Source organism: Hippocampus bargibanti, linkage group LG07 (genome assembly GCF_051943395.1).
Source record: "Hippocampus bargibanti isolate YZ-2025 linkage group LG07, ASM5194339v1, whole genome shotgun sequence".
In the NCBI taxonomy this organism is placed as follows: domain Eukaryota; kingdom Metazoa; phylum Chordata; class Actinopteri; order Syngnathiformes; family Syngnathidae; genus Hippocampus; species Hippocampus bargibanti.
Window position 1 is genome coordinate 19,617,912 of NC_142740.1, and position 19,226 is coordinate 19,637,137.

The 19,226-nt window shown below is 43.1% G+C and overlaps 1 protein-coding gene across 1 annotated transcript in view; it reads right to left on the reverse strand.

Moving 5' to 3' along the window:
- Positions 1 to 19,226, reverse strand: part of p3h2 (prolyl 3-hydroxylase 2) — a 64,404-nt gene that overhangs the window by 745 nt on the left and 44,433 nt on the right. Inside the window, exons 6-13 of the mRNA XM_089000067.1 lie at positions 11,084 to 11,173; positions 9,844 to 9,884; positions 7,988 to 8,079; positions 7,785 to 7,909; positions 2,899 to 2,994; positions 2,678 to 2,828; positions 1,308 to 1,425; positions 89 to 164 (exon numbers count right to left, since the gene is read on the reverse strand). Coding sequence (XP_088856193.1) covers positions 89 to 164; positions 1,308 to 1,425; positions 2,678 to 2,828; positions 2,899 to 2,994; positions 7,785 to 7,909; positions 7,988 to 8,079; positions 9,844 to 9,884; positions 11,084 to 11,173 — 789 coding nt within the window. The remainder of the gene's footprint in view (positions 1 to 88; positions 165 to 1,307; positions 1,426 to 2,677; positions 2,829 to 2,898; positions 2,995 to 7,784; positions 7,910 to 7,987; positions 8,080 to 9,843; positions 9,885 to 11,083; positions 11,174 to 19,226) is intronic.

The following is a 19,226-nucleotide window of genomic DNA, read 5'->3' on the forward strand; positions in this document are numbered from 1 at the left end:
GCCACAAAGCAATTTTAAATTCTACAAATGTGGTTTATAAGTGGTCTTATAGTCCAGGTGATACTTTGAGAAACGCAAAGCGACTTACTGTGACGGTTTTGGCATCCAATTGCGTAAAGAAGATCTCGCCACCTTCAAAGTCTCCATTGAGGTATAGTAGCGCACTGGAAAGAATAGGTAGATGCCACCGGACGCGAGTGAATATGCGGGACGGCGTACTGCATTATACTGTATGGAACAACTACCGTATTTTCCGGTGTACCAGGCGCACCCAAAAGCCTTGATTTTCTTCAAAAGATGACGCTGCGCCTTATACACGGGGGCGCCTTATATGTGAAGTAATATTAAGCCACAACAGGTCTTGCAACGACTGTCAGCAGCCACGACGCCATTTCGCCCTGCCCTGGAGAAGAAGTTTCATTGTAGCGCCTTATAATGTGCCGTTCTTTGGAAAACCTTTATATATTTACATATTATATTTTGAAAACTTTTTCATTCATTGGAGGTGCGCCTTATATATGGAAAAAGTTTGAAAATACACCATTAATTGGGGGTGCGCCTTATACAAGGGAAAATACAGTACTTTGATCATCAAACACATGCGCAGTTTGAACAAATGCAGTCATTTGGTATGCTGGCATTAAAAATGTGCAGCGGTATCAAAACAAGCTTACACATACAGTCTGTATATAATACTTATATATACGTCCATATAAATGAAAAGTCCGCCTATCCATTTTCCGTTGCATTTATGTCGCAAGAGGTGCTGGCTATGAGCCGTAGGCGGGGGACAACCTGAACCGGTTGCCAGCCAGTCGCAGGGCAAACAGAGACAAACTACCATCCGCGCTCACACTCACATTGAAGGACAATTTCGAGTGTTCAATCAGCCTTCCATGCGTGTTTTTGGTATGTGGGAGGAAACCGGAGTACCCAGAGAAAACCCACCCAAGCCCTGGAAAACTCCACATGGGGATACCAGAGGTGGAACTGAACCCGGTGCCTCCGCACTCTGAGGTCAACGCGCTAACCGCTGGACTAACATGAAATGAAACGTCTTCACATGATATTCTCAGTCGTGTTTCAAAACATTTTACCATGTAAATTGTGCATCCAAATAGCCTTAAAAGAAGCTGTTTGCATCAGCTGCCTTTATGGAATTTTTTGTTGTGATATAATATACTGACTAATATGAGATTGACTATATATGTAATGTAATATATGACTAATATATTGCCTAATATGACTAATATCATATCATATATCCTATTCGTAAATCAGAATTTTGTTCCGGTGACAACACTAACCTGTAGTCCCTATACGTGTACGCAGGAGCCTGCCTCCAACATTCGTTGGCCTCGGGGTCCAGCAGACAGTTGTCACCATGGATGGGATGGCTCAGGTCATTCCTGTGCTCCTGCTGACCTGTCAACAGCCGAGAAAAACAAAAAAACAAAAACATAGATAGCGTTTCCATGAGTTTAAAAATGCCTTTAGGCTACATTTGTTTTCCACAAGCTCTTTTTACAGTAACACATTGGTAATGTAGAAATAGATTGATTTCAAGTGGGCGGTGCGCCGGGGTGAATTTTAACTAGTCTATGGTTACATTGAAGTCATTGATTGAACCTTTACTTTTGTTCTTTACATCCAAAGTACGATGCTGATATTCTGCTCTTAACATCCCAATTACAGATTCATACCACAATTATTTATATCCACACATGTTGCAATTTAAAGCCTTCAATTAACCGACATAATAAAAACCCACGCAAAGCACAAGAGAAAAATGCAACCCTCACACAGGAAGGCCGGAGTCGAAATTCAAAACCAGAACTGTGCGGCAGATGTGCACCAGCCTATGTGTGGAAACCTCATGCTCAGGCTATTTCATCCCACTTTTAAAACCCTTTGTCATAAAGAGTTTTTCCATCTGCCATGTAAAAAAAAAGACAAAAAAAGCTACAATAAATCTCGATTTTATTCCAGCAATATATTTCTTCTTTGTAGCAATTAACTCATTCACTGCCAGACTGTGCAAAAATGTGTCCTGACCAGTGGCAGGGTTTTTGTCATTTTCACTCGAATTCCAGGACCCACAGAATATTTAATGAATGAATGTTTTAGGACTACATCAACATTCAATGCAGCATATGAAACCTTAGACTCTTTTCTTTCATCAAAGAAAAAGAGTTAATTCCTAAATTATATGAGTCCGGAGTTATGAGCTTGAAATGACGGTGGCTGTCCAAAATACAATGCAATACATACATATTGGTTTGTATAGCAAAGCGCTAACATGGAAAAAAGGGATTGATGCCCCCTTGTGGAAAGAACAAAACATTTCCAGGGATCTGGCCAGCGTTTTATCAGCACCCAAGCAAAAAAAAAAACAGAACTAATTTGGGAATGGTGTTTTGTGTCATTATCATGTCATTATTTTCAATTCCTGAATAAATTCGTGAATGACAGTGAATGAGTTAATCATCACTTTTTTGAGCATAATTACATGAACTGGTCTTCACATTAAATGTGCAGTAGTGTTTAAAAAAAGGATTCAATAAAATATCATAAAAATATATTGTGAAGTTAATATCTTGTGTCAACAGGAGTGAATGTACAGAAATGTACTTATTCCAATAGCCCGTAGATTCAATTGCATCACACAACAACTAACCTGTGATGGCCGTGCGGCACACCATGTGAGTGTAAGAAAAGTACAGAGTGGAGTTGACCATGAAGTGGGACTGGATGATGTTTTTCACTCGCGAGCTGGCGTCATAGAAGAGGTGGGCGCTTTTCACGGGGACCCTTCCCTCATAGCCGTACTATCGAGGAAGACATGTTTGTGAGCATGAAGTCTGAGTAGGAAAATTAATATTCTGCACGGTTGGGTACCTCCAGAGCTTTGAGCACGGTGGCCCCTGCAAACTTTTCGTTGGGGGTGTGAGGAGATGACCTGCCGTTGTATCCGTCACCTGCCACCGTGATCGTCTGACACAGAGGAGAAATAAAACCCGATATCCATCATTCAACTATTTTCAATTGTGCTTGTTGGCATTAAAGTTAATCACGAAATGGCCGTAGTGTATATCATGCGCATGAAAAATAAAAGTTCTCGTTCTTCAGTAGGGGGCGGACACAAACAGTTGCCATGTTGACAAAAACTCACCAAAGATGACCAGACAATAATCTTTGCTTTTGTGTCTCATAGACAATTTCTATCCCCTGCATAGATTAACTAGATAACACTCAATCAGATTGGTTAATTATTGTCCAACAACCAGGGCCATTTTGCATAATGACTAAGGAAGTGAAACCATATTTTAGAATCATATAATTTGTTGGGAGCTTTTTACTGAGCAAGTTGCTTGTTCTGTAGCCACAAAGGGACATAAGTCTTCTTGTGCCAGTCCCAAGCCCGGATAAATACAGAGGGTTGTGTCAGGAAGGGCATCCGACGTAAAACCTTAGCCAAAACAAACATGCGGAGCAAACCTCTAAAGATGGAGGACTGTGATTTGCTGTGGCGACCCCTTGAAGGAAAAAGCCGAAAAGAAGATAATTTGTCACTTATTCCGGCTTGTATTATAACTACGTTGGGCAAGTTTGGTAGCTGTATGCATGAATTGTATTTCAGTAACCCTGATTTTTCGATTCTATGACAATCGCTTCTTGGTCATGTTGATTGTCTGCTACTGTGTTGAACTAATCATCGTGATTAACTCATGCACTGCCATTCACAAATTTATTCCGGGATTGTAAATATGACATAAAGCACTATTCCCGAATTTGTTCAGGTTTTGTTTTTTCTTTTTTGGGTGCTGATAAAGTGCTGGCCGTGGCCTCTGGCAATTGTTTTTTTTTTTCCTTTCCACAAGGGGGCAGCATTTCCCTTTTTCCATGTTGGCACCTATATAAACCAATGTGTGTTTTGCATCGTATTTTGAACAGCCACCCTAGGCTTTCATACGCTGCATTGAATGTTTATTAAGTCCTAAAACTCAATATTCTGTGGGTCCTGGAATTTGAGTGAAAATGACAAAATCCCTGGCACTGGAGTGGACACATTTTTGCACACATCTGGCAGTGAATGAGTTAATGCCTACAAGTATCAATAAAGCACTGTTATGAAAGATTTTACCCAATTATTCAGTGTATAAGGCGCACCCAAAAGCTTGGATTATCTTCAAAAGATGACCCTGTGCCTTAGACGCAGGCGCACCTTATATGTGAAGTAATAATGAGCCACAACAGGTCTCGCAACTACTGTCAGCAACCGACTCCATTTCGCCCCCGTAGAGGAAATAATGCGTAACTCCAGACTCTAATCGATGAGAAGGTTTCTTCAGATGACGGCTGAAGAAACCTTCTCATCGATGGACCACTCCTGTACGACTGAGAGCTTACACAGACGTATTGCTGCCAACTTTGGGAGAGACATCCTTCTGCTGGTACGTAACTTAGAAAAGGCCACCTTAAAATTAGCTGATTTAAAGAACCACCTCAGATTCAATCTTAGATGTAGACAGAGCCGGTTAATTCCTAAATGCTTGAAGCAAGCACCCCTGGAACCCGGATACTTAGCCGATAAAACAAAATTATACTAGGAAAATTCTAAATTTGCGAATTAGGAGACTTAACATAGAGATAAAAAACAAACAGTCAGAAATAGAAACTTATTATCAGCGATTACAAACTAAACTTACCCACAAAATCTATCAGGAAGTGTGTGAATTTACTAAATCCGGTTATATGAGGCACCACAGCAAAACCAAAGAGAGACAAAAGGGTAAATTTCAAAAATTACTTTTACTGAAACAATCTCAGCTACTGGTAAACACGCGTAAAATTAGGAATGAACAGTTTGCAAGGGAGAATTGGATCAAAAATTTGTCAGACAGAGATCTCTCAGAGACAGAAAAGGCGGTACTTACCAAAGGTTTAAATTTCTCAGTGACTCCTAAAACTATACCTACAATAGATTATATCACAGCTACTGAACCGGCTATTAAAAATAACAAACTTTCGTATGCAGAGGCAGATGATCTACGCATTAAAATATCAGCTCTTCTCAGTAGTGCCAAACTTCCTCCGTCCAACATAACATTAGAAGAGAGAAAGGCGTTAACTACTCTACAAAAAGACAAAAATATTACTATTTTGCCAGCAGACAAGGGTAGATGCACAGTGCTTCTCAACACATTGGATTATGAAGACAAAATAAATAGGTTAATCAGTGATTCTAACACGTATGAGCAACTAAAAAGGGACCCTTCCAATAGATACAAGAAAGAAATGATTGACTGTCTCCAAAAGTTAGAGAAAGGAAAACATAGACAAACAGATGTATTTTAGATTATACCCGGGAGAGGCCACGCCATGTATCTATGGCCTGCCAAAAATACATAAAGAAGGGTTCCCCCTCAGACCCATTGTTTGTAGCATTGACTCCTCTACATACAATGTAGCCAAATATTTAAAAACTATTTTAGCTCCGTTGGTTGGTAACACAGAATATGACGTAGAGAACACCACAGGGTTTGTAGAGAGGATCAAAGACCTCATATTGGAACCTGAGGAAACTTTTGGCATCATACGATGTGACTTCTCTCTTTACATCTGTCCCAACCCCAGCAGCAGTCTCAGTGGTGAGGACGAGGCTGCTGGCGGATGTTTCTCTGCATGAAAGAACCAAACTTAAACCGGATCACATCTGCCAATTATTAGAAATCTGCCTTAATACTACGTATTTTCAATTTCGGGAAAATTTTTATAAACAAATTCATGGTTGTGCTATGGGCTCACCAGTTTCACCCATAGTGGCTAATCTTTACATGGAAGAGATGGAGAAACAGGCCCTCGCATCCTTCCCGGGGACAAAACCTAGACACTGGTTTAGATATGTGGACGATACTTTTGTCATAATTAAGAAACAAGAAATTCAATCCTTCACAGATCACCTCAACTCTGTAGACTTCAACATTAAATTTACTCGTGAGGACATTCAAGAGAACCAACTAGCCTTCTTGGATTGTAAAGTAATTATAAAAGAGGACAGAGCGCTAAAAACAGAAGTCTTTAGGAAGGCTACGCACACTGACCAATACTTACTTTTTGACTCTAACCACCCTTTACAACATAAACTAGCAGTTATCAGAACCCTCCAGCATAGGGCTAAACTAATACCAACTAGCACTGAAGGTAGAGAAAAGGAGTCAAAACATATCAGTAGAGCACTCACTAACTGTGGGTACCCTCAGTGGTCATTCAACAAATGCCAGAAAGAAAGAATAGCGAACGAAACCAATAATTCTCAAGATTCAAAAAGGAGAGGAGTAGCAGTACCGTACATTGCAGGAGTTTCTGAAAAATTACAAAGAGTCCTTTGGCAACATAAAATTCCTACTTATTTCAAAACGATAAACACGTTAAGGCAAAAATTAGTGCATCCAAAAGATAGGCTACCAAATGAAAAACAAAGTAATGTAGTTTATTCCATACATTCTAAGAATGAAAATTGTAAAGAGCAGTACATTGGGGAGACTCAACAAATTCTCAAAAAAAGACTTTATCAACATCGCAGGGATAATACTAGTGGGCCTCAATCGGCAGTACATTTGCACCTAAAAGCTAGCAACCACTCATTTGACGACAATGAGGTTAAAATCTTAGCGAAAGAACATAGATGGTTTGAAAGGGGGGTAAAAGTAGCGATTCTTATAAAACAACAAAATCCTTCATTAAACCGGTCTGGTGGGGTGAGGTTCAATTTGGATCGTTCATACAATAGCCTGCTTAGGCAAAACAGGTTAGGCAACTTTCGCAATGCTGATGAGGGTCGTTATGCTGATGAGGTGATACCGGGGGGAGTGGGGGTAATAGGCCAGTCGTTAGTCAGGAATGTAGGAACAATCAGTGGGGCCACAGGGAGGGGTCCCCTGCCCCCCCCCCAACCTGAGAGTAGGGACCTATCATAGCTGTGTCCGGCGCCACCATGTCTGGACATTAGGGATATATAAATGGGGCCGATACGACCAGTCAGACTTTAGTTCGCTGACGAAGCCTCTTGGATAGGAGGCGAAACGTCCGAAACCTTCACTTTTGTACAGATGACGGCTGAAGAAACCTTCTCATCGATGGACCACTCCTGTACGACTGAGAGCTTACACAGACGTCCAGACTCTAATGTAGCGCCTTATAATGGGGTGTGCCTAGTATTTGGAAAAATGATACCTATAGAGTAAAGTCTCGTTATATCGATATTCTCGGGAGTCGGAAAAAATATCGATATAACCGGACTATCGATATATCCGATCCTGCGGGCATGTAATTTTCTCCTTAGTACTATTGATATAACCGATATAACGAGACTTTACTGTATATATATATATATATATATATATATATATATATATATATATATATATATATATATATATATATATATATATATATAGAGGACTTATACATCGGAAAATATGGTAAATATTTTGTGTGCAGCTCAAGACTATGATCGTCCTAGGGCAGTGGTTCTTAACCTGGGTTCGGTGGATCCTCCGCCACAGACGTCCATCCCTCAGTCTAGACTTAGGCACAGTCATTGGAAGAAGGGTTCGGTGAATGAGCATATGAAACTAGTGGGGTTTGGTGCCTCCGACAAGATTAAGAACCACTGTCCTAGGGCCTCAGCGTAACACCAATGTGCGGAATTGACAGGAAGATGGAACAAATGATCTGCTCCCAACATGGGGTTGGCCGGCGGGGTGGGCCTGTTCTCTTACTTGCGCCAGCTGATGGAGCTGTGCGCATTCGTCCTCGGTTAAAACGTCATCCACCAACATCCGCTGGGTCCCGTTTATGTCCAGCGAGTTGTGCGCCGGGTTGACAGCTTCTTGCGACGGCCCACCTGTACGGAAGACAAAGATGTTTTTTGTCAGGAGCTCATCGATACAGGCTGGAAGATAAGCGAGGAGAGAAAAGTCACCTTCTTTGAGATGTTGTGACGAAGCCACGTTGACGTTGGTGTTCTCTGCTATGGCAACATTCTCCATCTTGCCATCCGTACTGGAGGGAATCCTGCCGAAGAAACGGGACAGGCAGAATGCAATTTTGTTGAACCACTCATTTCTTTTTCATCATCATCATGTTGTCGTTCGGCCAATTCACATTCACAAAACACTTCATTCAAGTACAAGATTAGCACAGAAAAAGCAGATGCTTCACAAATTCTTTCTTTCAAGGAAAGGTTTTGATTGTGACATGGTGAGAAAGGTTGCAGAAGCAGCCCGCAAGAGGTCATAATTTCAATCTGTTTATTTGATAATGTGGTTTTCAAAATGGGATCACACTGAGATCCAGTTGTCACAATATGCTCATCGTGAATGTAAAAAGGTTTCAATCAATTAGATACCCTTTGCAGCATGATTTGACAAAGGAATATTAGGGCCATGACAAAAAGAAAAGACAACTAATTGTAAAACCATAAATCATTTTTTCACGAACTGTGTTGCAATTCTGGAAATGATAAGAATATATTCACAGAAAAACATATATTAGAGAATAATATATTGTATTCGAGAAAATTGTCATATTCTGGGGTGAAAAAAAATCAGAAATTTATGCGAATTGTAATTTAATCAGCACAAATTACAAACGTAAAGTAGTAATATAAGTTTAACTTTAATAAAAACATAAAAATCAGGCTTCTTAATAAACACACAAGAAAAACTCATGCATTGTATATAGCACAGCCAATTTATGTTGAGTCAATACAGTTACATGTATCAGATATGCTTTTAAATACTTGTGTATATTTTCATACTTTGCACTATGTACAGTTTGTTTTATGAAACTTATTTTGAAACGCTCCATCCCTTTCAATTTTGCTGCTGTAGATTGCAAAGTTTGCATTGTGGGACTATTAAAGCTTTCTGATTCTGAATGTGAAAAAATCCAACTTTTATAGCAAGAGATTTGTAATTTTCCAAGAAAAAAAATTGAAACTATTGTGAAAATAAAGGTGAATTTTTCCACAAAAAAAGGAACTAATATGTGAATAAATGTGAAACTTGATTTGACAATAAAAAAAAATTCTGAATAAATGTGTACATTCACAAGAAAAGGCCAGTAAAATTATAAGAAACCTTTATACATATTTACTTCGGTTATTTACATTTTATAATTATATGGTATCTAGTTTTTTTTTTTTTTACACATTTCTTCTTCTCCTCTCGGCTTCAAGGGGTGGCCACAGCGAATCAGTGTCCTCCATCTTCAGAGGTTTGATTCGCATGTTTGTTCTTGGCCAAGCTTTTACATCGGATTCCCTTCCTGACACCACCCTCTGTATTTATCCGGGTTTGCGACCGGCACAAGAAGACGCTGGCTCATGTCCCCTTGCGGCAACAGAACAGGCAACTCTATGAACTTAATAAAGATGATGATCAGTAAACGGCTCCCAACCACAAAATGGTCATCGGCACAGCAACATTCAAAAAAGCAAAACTCACAATTTGATGACAATGCTCTGATCTTACCGTGAAATGGCCATCTCTTTCTCTACAATACATCACAAACAGAACTTCAAAGTCCTTTAAGATGCTTTATCTTCCAGTCACAGTATGTCAGAGGTTTGATTCGCATGTTTGTTTTGGCCAAGCTTTTACATCTCATATTGGGATTTATTATATTGTGCAGGAGTACCTAATGTGGGCTTATGAAAGCAGGATTGGATTGGATGTACCTTTACTCGTCTCGCAGTGGAGAAATTTAGCAAAGTTATGAAAGGAAGAGGAAAGAAAAGAAATATGAAAGGAAAGGAAGATAATATGAAGCAAATACCTGGTGGAGTCGTGTCTCCCACTGGGGTTGCTCCAGTAATTCTGCAAATACCAGGCAATGTTGAGGAAACGGATACAATAAAACTCAAAGGTAATAGTTAATATGACCAACCAGATGTCGCCAGGCACTTAAGAAAAAAACAAAACAAAACAAAACCAATGAACAAAAAAAAAACAAGGTCGCATCTTGACTACGCCAGAAAACTGTCAACCTGCTTTGGGTCAGCTCCAACAGAGAAGTGTGTAAGTTTCAATAAACACTCAGCAGACGTTGGGTATGAAACAAAAAAAAACTAAGCCCAACTTAAACAAAAGGACACTTCATCGTCGCCTTCGAGCTTTGAGTTTGAAGTCACATGTGGTGTAGTTCAGAGGTCCCCAACCCCCAGGCCGCGGACCGGTACCGGTCAAAATGCTTGTCTAGGTCACGTGATACATACTGCTAAAATTAGCCCACCGTAAGCTAGCAAAATGAGTAAAAAAGAACGTCTTATTTTGTTGTACAGTGAGACCTCAACTTACAAACACCTTATCTCACAAACTTTTCGTCTTACAAACGTCAAATTTATGAAAATTAAACCTTATAATAAGCACTATTTTCATAATACACACCCACCACGGCTGGCGGAGTGATCTTCGCCAGAAGCACACGACCAAACAGCACCGGAGGTTAAGTTACCAACAGTCCTTATTGAAGGTGACTCTCCTTCCATAAGCCATCAACGACCATCAAAAAGGTAAATAAAACTTTATTTTACAGCACAGTTTATTTCTTTAATTACAGTCCTCATGCAATGCGCCTCTCTTTCCAAACAGCAATTCCCTTTGACCTTCGACCTCCAACGCCATTCCATCAAGCCATAAATGACCATCACAAATGTAAATAAAGTGACTTTATGATACAATGCAGTGTATTTCTTTCATTACAATACAATAGCACATTTATTATACATAGAATACGGTATGTTGTGTGTAGTTTTTTAGGCTTATTTAGTTGAAAAGTATATTTTATGGAAACCCGGGAACGGATTATTCCCATTTTAATTGTTTCCTATGGGATTTTTTTTTTTAGATACACACTTTTCGCCTTACACACTCTGTCTGGGAACCAATTAAGTTCGTAACTTGAGGTCTCACTGTATTTATCCGCCGGTCCGTGAAAATATTGCCTGACATTAAACCGGTCCGTGGCGCAAAAAAGGTTGGGGACCACTGGTGTAGTTGTACACACCCACACATACCGCTTCAGTAAAGTTCACACCCATAGTTTGACTCCCAATCAGAAGAAGCTTCAGCTCTTGTTTATGCCTCCTCAGGTATCGCGCAGCTTCCTGTGGGGACACAAAGTCACGCCAGGGCGCAGAGATTTTTTTCAGTTTTCTTTAGCACAGTTGTTTTTCTTCATTTCACTCATCTGATTCCACAATCTCATATGCATGTAAAATGTAATATATATATATATATGTATATATATATATATATAACCTTGGGGTTTCCAGTCCATACTCCGCACAGATGTTTCGGTAGACTATGCCAGCCACCTGGTTATGGCGCTCCATGTAGGCTTTCCCTGCCAGCATCTTACACCCCGCAGTTACGTGTTGGATTGTCTCAGGTGCCTCTTTGCACAACCACACCTTGGGTCTTGTCTGGTGTGGTATATGCCTGCCTCTATGGCTCTGGTGTTCAGTGCCTGCTTTTGGGCAGCCAGGATGAGTGCCTCTGTGCTGTCCTTTAGGCCAGCCCTCTCTAGCCACTGATAGGACTTCTTGAGATCAGCCACTTCTGCTATGGTTCGGTGGTACATCCCGTGTAGGGGCTTTTCCTCCCATGATTGTCCCTCTTCCAGCACCTCATCCTCTGTTCCCCATTGACTGAGACATTCTCTGAGTACATCATCCGTTGGAGCCTTCTCTTTGATGTATTCATGGAGCTTGGATGTTTCATCCTGGACAGTGGCTCTCACACTCACTAGTCCCCGGCCTCCTTCCTTACGGCTTGTGTACAGTCTCAGGGTGCTGGACTTGGGATGGAACCCTCCGTGCATGGTGAGGAGTTTTCGGGTCTTAACATCCGTGGTCTGAATCTCTTCCTTTGGCCACCTTATTATTCCTGCAGGGTATCTGATCACTGGCAGGGCATAGCTGTTTATTGCCCGGGTCTTGTTCTTGCCATTGAGCTGGCTTCTGAGGACTTGCCTCACCCGCTGGAGGTATTTGGTCGTAGCCGCTTTCCTTGTTGCTAATTCGAGGTTGCCATTGGCCTGTGGTATACCGAGGTACTTGTAGCTGTTTTCAATGTCTGCTATTGTTCCTTCAGGGAGTGAGACCCCTTCAGTGTGAACTACCTTGCCCCTCTTAGTCACCATCCGACTACATTTCTCCAGCCCGAATGACATTCCGATATCACTGCTGTAGATCCTGGTTGTGTGGATCAGGGAGTCTATGTCCCTTTCGCTCTTAGCATACAGCTTGATGTCATCCATGTAGAGGAGGTGACTGATCGTAGCTCCATTTCTGAGGCGGTATCCATAGCCTGTCTTGGCGATTATCTGGCTGAGGGGGTTCAGTCCTATGCAGAACAGCAGTGGGGAGAGTGCATCACCTTGGTATATGCCACATTTGATGGACACTTGCGTTAGTGGCTTGCCATTGGCTTCAAGTGTGGTTTTCCACATCCTCATCGAGTTTGCAACGAAGGCTCTCAGGGTCCTGTTGACCTTATACAACTCCAAGCATTCATTGATCCATGTGTGTGGCATCGAGTCATATGCTTTCTTGTAATCAATCCAGGCTGTGCACAGGTTGGTATGTCGGGACCTGCAGTCTTGAGCGACTGTTCTGTCAACCAGCAGCTGATGTTTGGCACCTCTAGTATCTCTACTAATGCATTTCTGTGCTTTGCTCATGTATTGATCCATGTGTCCACTTATCTTAGCCGCAATGATGCCTGACATGAGCTTCCATGTTGTGGAGAGACAGGTTATTGGCCGATAGTTGGAAGGAACTGCACCCTTTGAGGAATCCTTCATGATCAGGATTGTTCGTCCTTCGGTTAGCCATCCTGGGTGAGTCCCATCCATCAGCAGCTGGTTCATTTGTGCTGCTAGGCGCTCGTGGAGAGCTGTGAGTTTCTTTAGCCAGTAGGTGTGGACCATATCCGGGCCTGGTGCCGTCCAGTTTTTCATACCTGAGACTCTTCCTTGTATATCTGCCGCTGTGATGGTAACTGGGTTCTGTTCAGGGAGGTTGCTGTGCTCCTCTTTCAGAGTCACCAGCCATTGTGCACTGCTGTTATGTGCGACCTCCTTCTCCCATATGCCTTTCCAGTATCTTTCAGTTTCCAGCCTTGGAGGGTCTGCTCTGCTGTTAGAACCCTGCCACTGAGCGTACACTTTCGCAGGTTGTGTTGCGAACAGCCTGTTTATTCTTCTGGCCTCATTCTCTTTCGTGTACCTCTTTAGGCGACTGGCCAAGGCCTGGAGCCTTTGTTTGGCAGTTTCGAGTGCTTCAGGTATGGTTATCTGCATGTACCTTTTTTTGGGTATTGGCCTTTTATTCACACCTCTCTGGGTCTCCGTCAATTGACTCACATCTTTCCGAGCCGCCTTGATCTTGGCCTCCAACCGTCTTTTCCATGGTGGGTAATGAATCTCGTGGCTCTCATGGTTGCTCTTGTAGCCAAGCATGTCTAGGATCACTGATGCTGAGGTGTATATCAGCTCATTGGTTTCCGTGATCGTTCCGGTCGGGATCGTTCTCAGTGCTGCATTCACAGTTTCCATGAGACTTTCAGGTGGTACTTCACATAGCCGTTGTAATCGGTGCCTTCGTTGCCCAGTTTTCATTCTTGCCATGATCTTATCTCTCAGGTTATTTGCTGCCTCGCTCAGCATTTCATTTATTGGGGCTGGCTTCCCAATCTCATTATTCATTGGGGCTTGCAATCTCTGGTTGAACCTCTTCCTGTGATGTGGCAGCCTGGGGCCCTTCACCTCGGAATTTGTGTTGTACCTCATCAATCTCAAGTTGTGATAGCAATTGCCGTTTGTGGATATTGGAACACTGAGCTACTAGTTGTTTCGTGGTCAACCGTGACTGTGGGTTTCGAAGTAACCATTCAGCCCCCATTCTCCGCATGTAACCCCTCTGACTAGGGTTGCTTGAGTAGTAGCATTCCAACAGAGCCATGTTATCGCATCTCGTCCATCTCCGCTTTGTTCCAGTAGCCCATTTTTCATCAGGGTGCTCTGGTTCCCCAGCACCTGACGCAGACCTTGTTTGGCCGGGCGACGTCTGAGCCGGCATGTCATTCCATTTATTGTCTCTCATCATTGTATGAGGTAGGCATTAGCGTGAAGGGTCTTGCCCAAGGACCCACACTGGATGATGTCATTGTGCTCATTTTCTCTGCCACAAGTGGGATTCGAACCCTCGTCTCCCATATGCCAAACCGATGCATTATCAACTGAGCTATCCAGCCGCTATATATATATATATATATATATATATATATATATATATATATATATATACACACACACACACACAGTAAAGTCTCGTTACATCGATATTCTCGGGAGTCGGAAATAATATCGATATATCCGATCCTGCAGCATGTACATTTTCTCCTTGCGTTCATAGAAATAGTATCGTAATAAGCAGTACTATCGATATAACCGATATCGATATAACGAGACTTTACTGTGTATATATATATATATATATATATATATATATATATATAATATTCAACATAGCATAGTATACTAAGCAAGCTACATTTCCTACAGCACTGATTGGACAAAGAATGTCATGTGATCATTTGCAGGCAATGATAGACAAACAGGCATTTCATAACCAATTAACATGCATGTGTCTTATTCTCCTTGGCAGAGGCTCTGTTGAACCCCGAGTATGACTCACCGAACCCCAGGGGTTTGCTCGTACCCAGGTTGAGAACCACTGATGCGATCAGATCTAAACAAAATATTCTTTCGTCTTTCAAACGTAATCATGTAGAAAATGAACAATGTCTTGAGAGTGATCAGCCATCCACTATGGCATTGTCTGCTGGTCAGGCAGCATCACCACCCGGGACAGAAAAAGACTGGAGCGCTTTGTCAAGCGGGCCAGTTCTGTCGTGGGCTGCTCGCTGGACTCTCTTGAGGAGGTGGGCAACAGACGGACGCTAGCTAAACTAAAAGCTATGACGGACAGCCCCTCCCACCCCCTCCTGCCCATCCTGACAGCTCTGGGTAGCTCCTTTAGCCAGAGACTATTACACCCGCGCTGCAAGAAGGAGAGGTACCGCCGCTCGTTCCTACCGACTGCTGTCAGGCTTCACAATTCCCAATGATCACATGTGAAAAAAAAAACAAAAAAAAACTGGACACTTGTAAATATGGGTTGTTGCAATATATCTAAATGCATTTCTTGATTCTGCACTATGTACAGTCTTGTTTATAGAACGGTTTTTGCACATCTACATTTGCACAGTATACAGTTGACATTTTTATTTTGTTATGCTTAGAATATCTTGTTTTCTATCCTTTCACTCCCACCCCAACCCCATCCCTCTTCAATTGCTGCTGTGGACTGCAAATTTCCCCATTGCGGGACGAATAAAGGTATTCTGATTCTGATTATTTCTAAATTTCCTCGACAGTGGCAGCTACTATGAAACAAGGGCACCCAGTAGCTTTTTCTTTGAAGCTATTCTAAATATTGATCAAGACTGCCTCTAAATTGTCTCCAGAGACGTCTTTGATTTTTCCCTCGACGGTTATTTAACAGGGAGGCAACTTGTTTTCTGGCACGGACTTGTATGTGACCTCACTGAAGCAAGAGACGGACCTCATATTTTGGAACTTTGGGGCGAGAAAGAATAGAAAAATAAATGCCACAATATACGAGATGCACATGCAGGTACAGTCATTCACACACTAATCAGAAGCAGGCTTTCTAGGAAAAGGGGGTTGCGTAACTACGACTGAAAGCGGCCATAGTTTGAGTTGCCAAAGCAGTTAATTAGTTTTAGGAAGCCACCAATCATCAGTTGTGAGTTAGAGTCACTGATCGTACTCAGCGGGATGGATCATACCACCTTTGGCTTCAAGTTGCTGAACAGCTGAGAGTAAAAAATATGTTGTCTTTGTTATAATAACAGACAGATGGAAAGTCAATCTACAGTACAAGTGCAAATCAATATGTAAAAGGGGAAACCCCTGCCAGATGGCGAGTTCACATCTGGGTCCAAGAAATAGAAGCAAATGCCCCCCCCCGATTCCTGTCATCTCCTTCTTTCTCAAATGCAAACTTTTCCTTCGAGGGCTGCCGGATATCTACTTTTGATGCCCACACCCAAGATCAGACTGATATTGAAGTCGAAACCCGATGCACTCATTCAAACCATAATTCAATAAGACTGATGCTCATTGCACATGGCTAAAAAACGCTTGTGTGCCAACATTTGTCTGCAGTTTAATTTGAAGTTAAACAGGCACGACTGTCACCTTTACCTTCCAGGCTCTCTCCAGCTCCTCTCTGAGCCCTTGGTATTTCTCGATTTTCTCATGTTCCTTCTTTCCGACCGATGTTTCCATCACTCGGGACCGCTACATCCACGACAACGGCTTTCCTTTCCCCTTTATCTATGACCACGATATCTGGTTGGTTGGCCATTACCATCTTGTCAGTCTGTATCTGGAAGTCCCACAGGATTTTTGCTCGGTCATTCTCCACCACCTTGGGAGGTGTTTCCCATTTTGACCTTGGGGTTTCCAGTCCATACTCCGCACAGATGTTTCGGTAGACTATGCCAGCCACCTGGTTATGGCGCTCCATGTAGGCTTTCCCTGCCAGCATCTTACACCCCGCAGTTACGTGTTGGATTGTCTCAGGTGCCTCTTTGCACAACCACACCTTGGGTCTTGTCTGGTGTGGTATATGCCTGCCTCTATGGCTCTGGTGTTCAGTGCCTGCTTTTGGGCAGCCAGGATGAGTGCCTCTGTGCTGTCCTTTAGGCCAGCCCTCTCTAGCCACTGATAGGACTTCTTGAGATCAGCCACTTCTGCTATGGTTCGGTGGTACATCCCGTGTAGGGGCTTTTCCTCCCATGATTGTCCCTCTTCCAGCACCTCATCCTCTGTTCCCCATTGACTGAGACATTCTCTGAGTACATCATCCGTTGGAGCCTTCTCTTTGATGTATTCATGGAGCTTGGATGTTTCATCCTGGACAGTGGCTCTCACACTCACTAGTCCCCGGCCTCCTTCCTTACGGCTTGTGTACAGTCTCAGGGTGCTGGACTTGGGATGGAACCCTCCGTGCATGGTGAGGAGTTTTCGGGTCTTAACATCCGTGGTCTGAATCTCTTCCTTTGGCCACCTTATTATTCCTGCAGGGTATCTGATCACTGGCAGGGCATAGCTGTTTATTGCCCGGGTCTTGTTCTTGCCATTGAGCTGGCTTCTGAGGACTTGCCTCACCCGCTGGAGGTATTTGGTCGTAGCCGCTTTCCTTGTTGCTAATTCGAGGTTGCCATTGGCCTGTGGTATACCGAGGTACTTGTAGCTGTTTTCAATGTCTGCTATTGTTCCTTCAGGGAGTGAGACCCCTTCAGTGTGAACTACCTTGCCCCTCTTAGTCACCATCCGACTACATTTCTCCAGCCCGAATGACATTCCGATATCACTGCTGTAGATCCTGGTTGTGTGGATCAGGGAGTCTATGTCCCTTTCGCTCTTAGCATACAGCTTGATGTCATCCATGTAGAGGAGGTGACTGATCGTAGCTCCATTTCTGAGGCGGTATCCATAGCCTGTCTTGGCGATTATCTGGCTGAGGGGGTTCAGTCCTATGCAGAACAGCAGTGGGGAGAGTGCATCACCTTGGTATATGCCACATTTGATGGACACTTGCGTTAGTGGCTTGCCATTGGCTTCAAGTGTGGTTTTCCACATCCTCATCGAGTTTGCAACGAAGGCTCTCAGGGTCCTGTTGACCTTATACAACTCCAAGCATTCATTGATCCATGTGTGTGGCATCGAGTCATATGCTTTCTTGTAATCAATCCAGGCTGTGCACAGGTTGGTATGTCGGGACCTGCAGTCTTGAGCGACTGTTCTGTCAACCAGCAGCTGATGTTTGGCACCTCTAGTATCTCTACTAATGCATTTCTGTGCTTTGCTCATGTATTGATCCATGTGTCCACTTATCTTAGCCGCAATGATGCCTGACATGAGCTTCCATGTTGTGGAGAGACAGGTTATTGGCCGATAGTTGGAAGGAACTGCACCCTTTGAGGAATCCTTCATGATCAGGATTGTTCGTCCTTCGGTTAGCCATCCTGGGTGAGTCCCATCCATCAGCAGCTGGTTCATTTGTGCTGCTAGGCGCTCGTGGAGAGCTGTGAGTTTCTTTAGCCAGTAGGTGTGGACCATATCCGGGCCTGGTGCCGTCCAGTTTTTCATACCTGAGACTCTTCCTTGTATATCTGCCGCTGTGATGGTAACTGGGTTCTGTTCAGGGAGGTTGCTGTGCTCCTCTTTCAGAGTCACCAGCCATTGTGCACTGCTGTTATGTGCGACCTCCTTCTCCCATATGCCTTTCCAGTATCTTTCAGTTTCCAGCCTTGGAGGGTCTGCTCTGCTGTTAGAACCCTGCCACTGAGCGTACACTTTCGCAGGTTGTGTTGCGAACAGCCTGTTTATTCTTCTGGCCTCATTCTCTTTCGTGTACCTCTTTAGGCGACTGGCCAAGGCCTGGAGCCTTTGTTTGGCAGTTTCGAGTGCTTCAGGTATGGTTATCTGCATGTACCTTTTTTTGGGTATTGGCCTTTTATTCACACCTCTCTGGGTCTCCGTCAATTGACTCACATCTTTCCGAGCCGCCTTGATCTTGGCCTCCAACCGTCTTTTCCATGGTGGGTAATGAATCTCGTGGCTCTCATGGTTGCTCTTGTAGCCAAGCATGTCTAGGATCACTGATGCTGAGGTGTATATCAGCTCATTGGTTTCCGTGATCGTTCCGGTCGGGATCGTTCTCAGTGCTGCATTCACAGTTTCCATGAGACTTTCAGGTGGTACTTCACATAGCCGTTGTAATCGGTGCCTTCGTTGCCCAGTTTTCATTCTTGCCATGATCTTATCTCTCAGGTTATTTGCTGCCTCGCTCAGCATTTCATTTATTGGGGCTGGCTTCCCAATCTCATTATTCATTGGGGCTTGCAATCTCTGGTTGAACCTCTTCCTGTGATGTGGCAGCCTGGGGCCCTTCACCTCGGAATTTGTGTTGTACCTCATCAATCTCAAGTTGTGATAGCAATTGCCGTTTGTGGATATTGGAACACTGAGCTACTAGTTGTTTCGTGGTCAACCGTGAC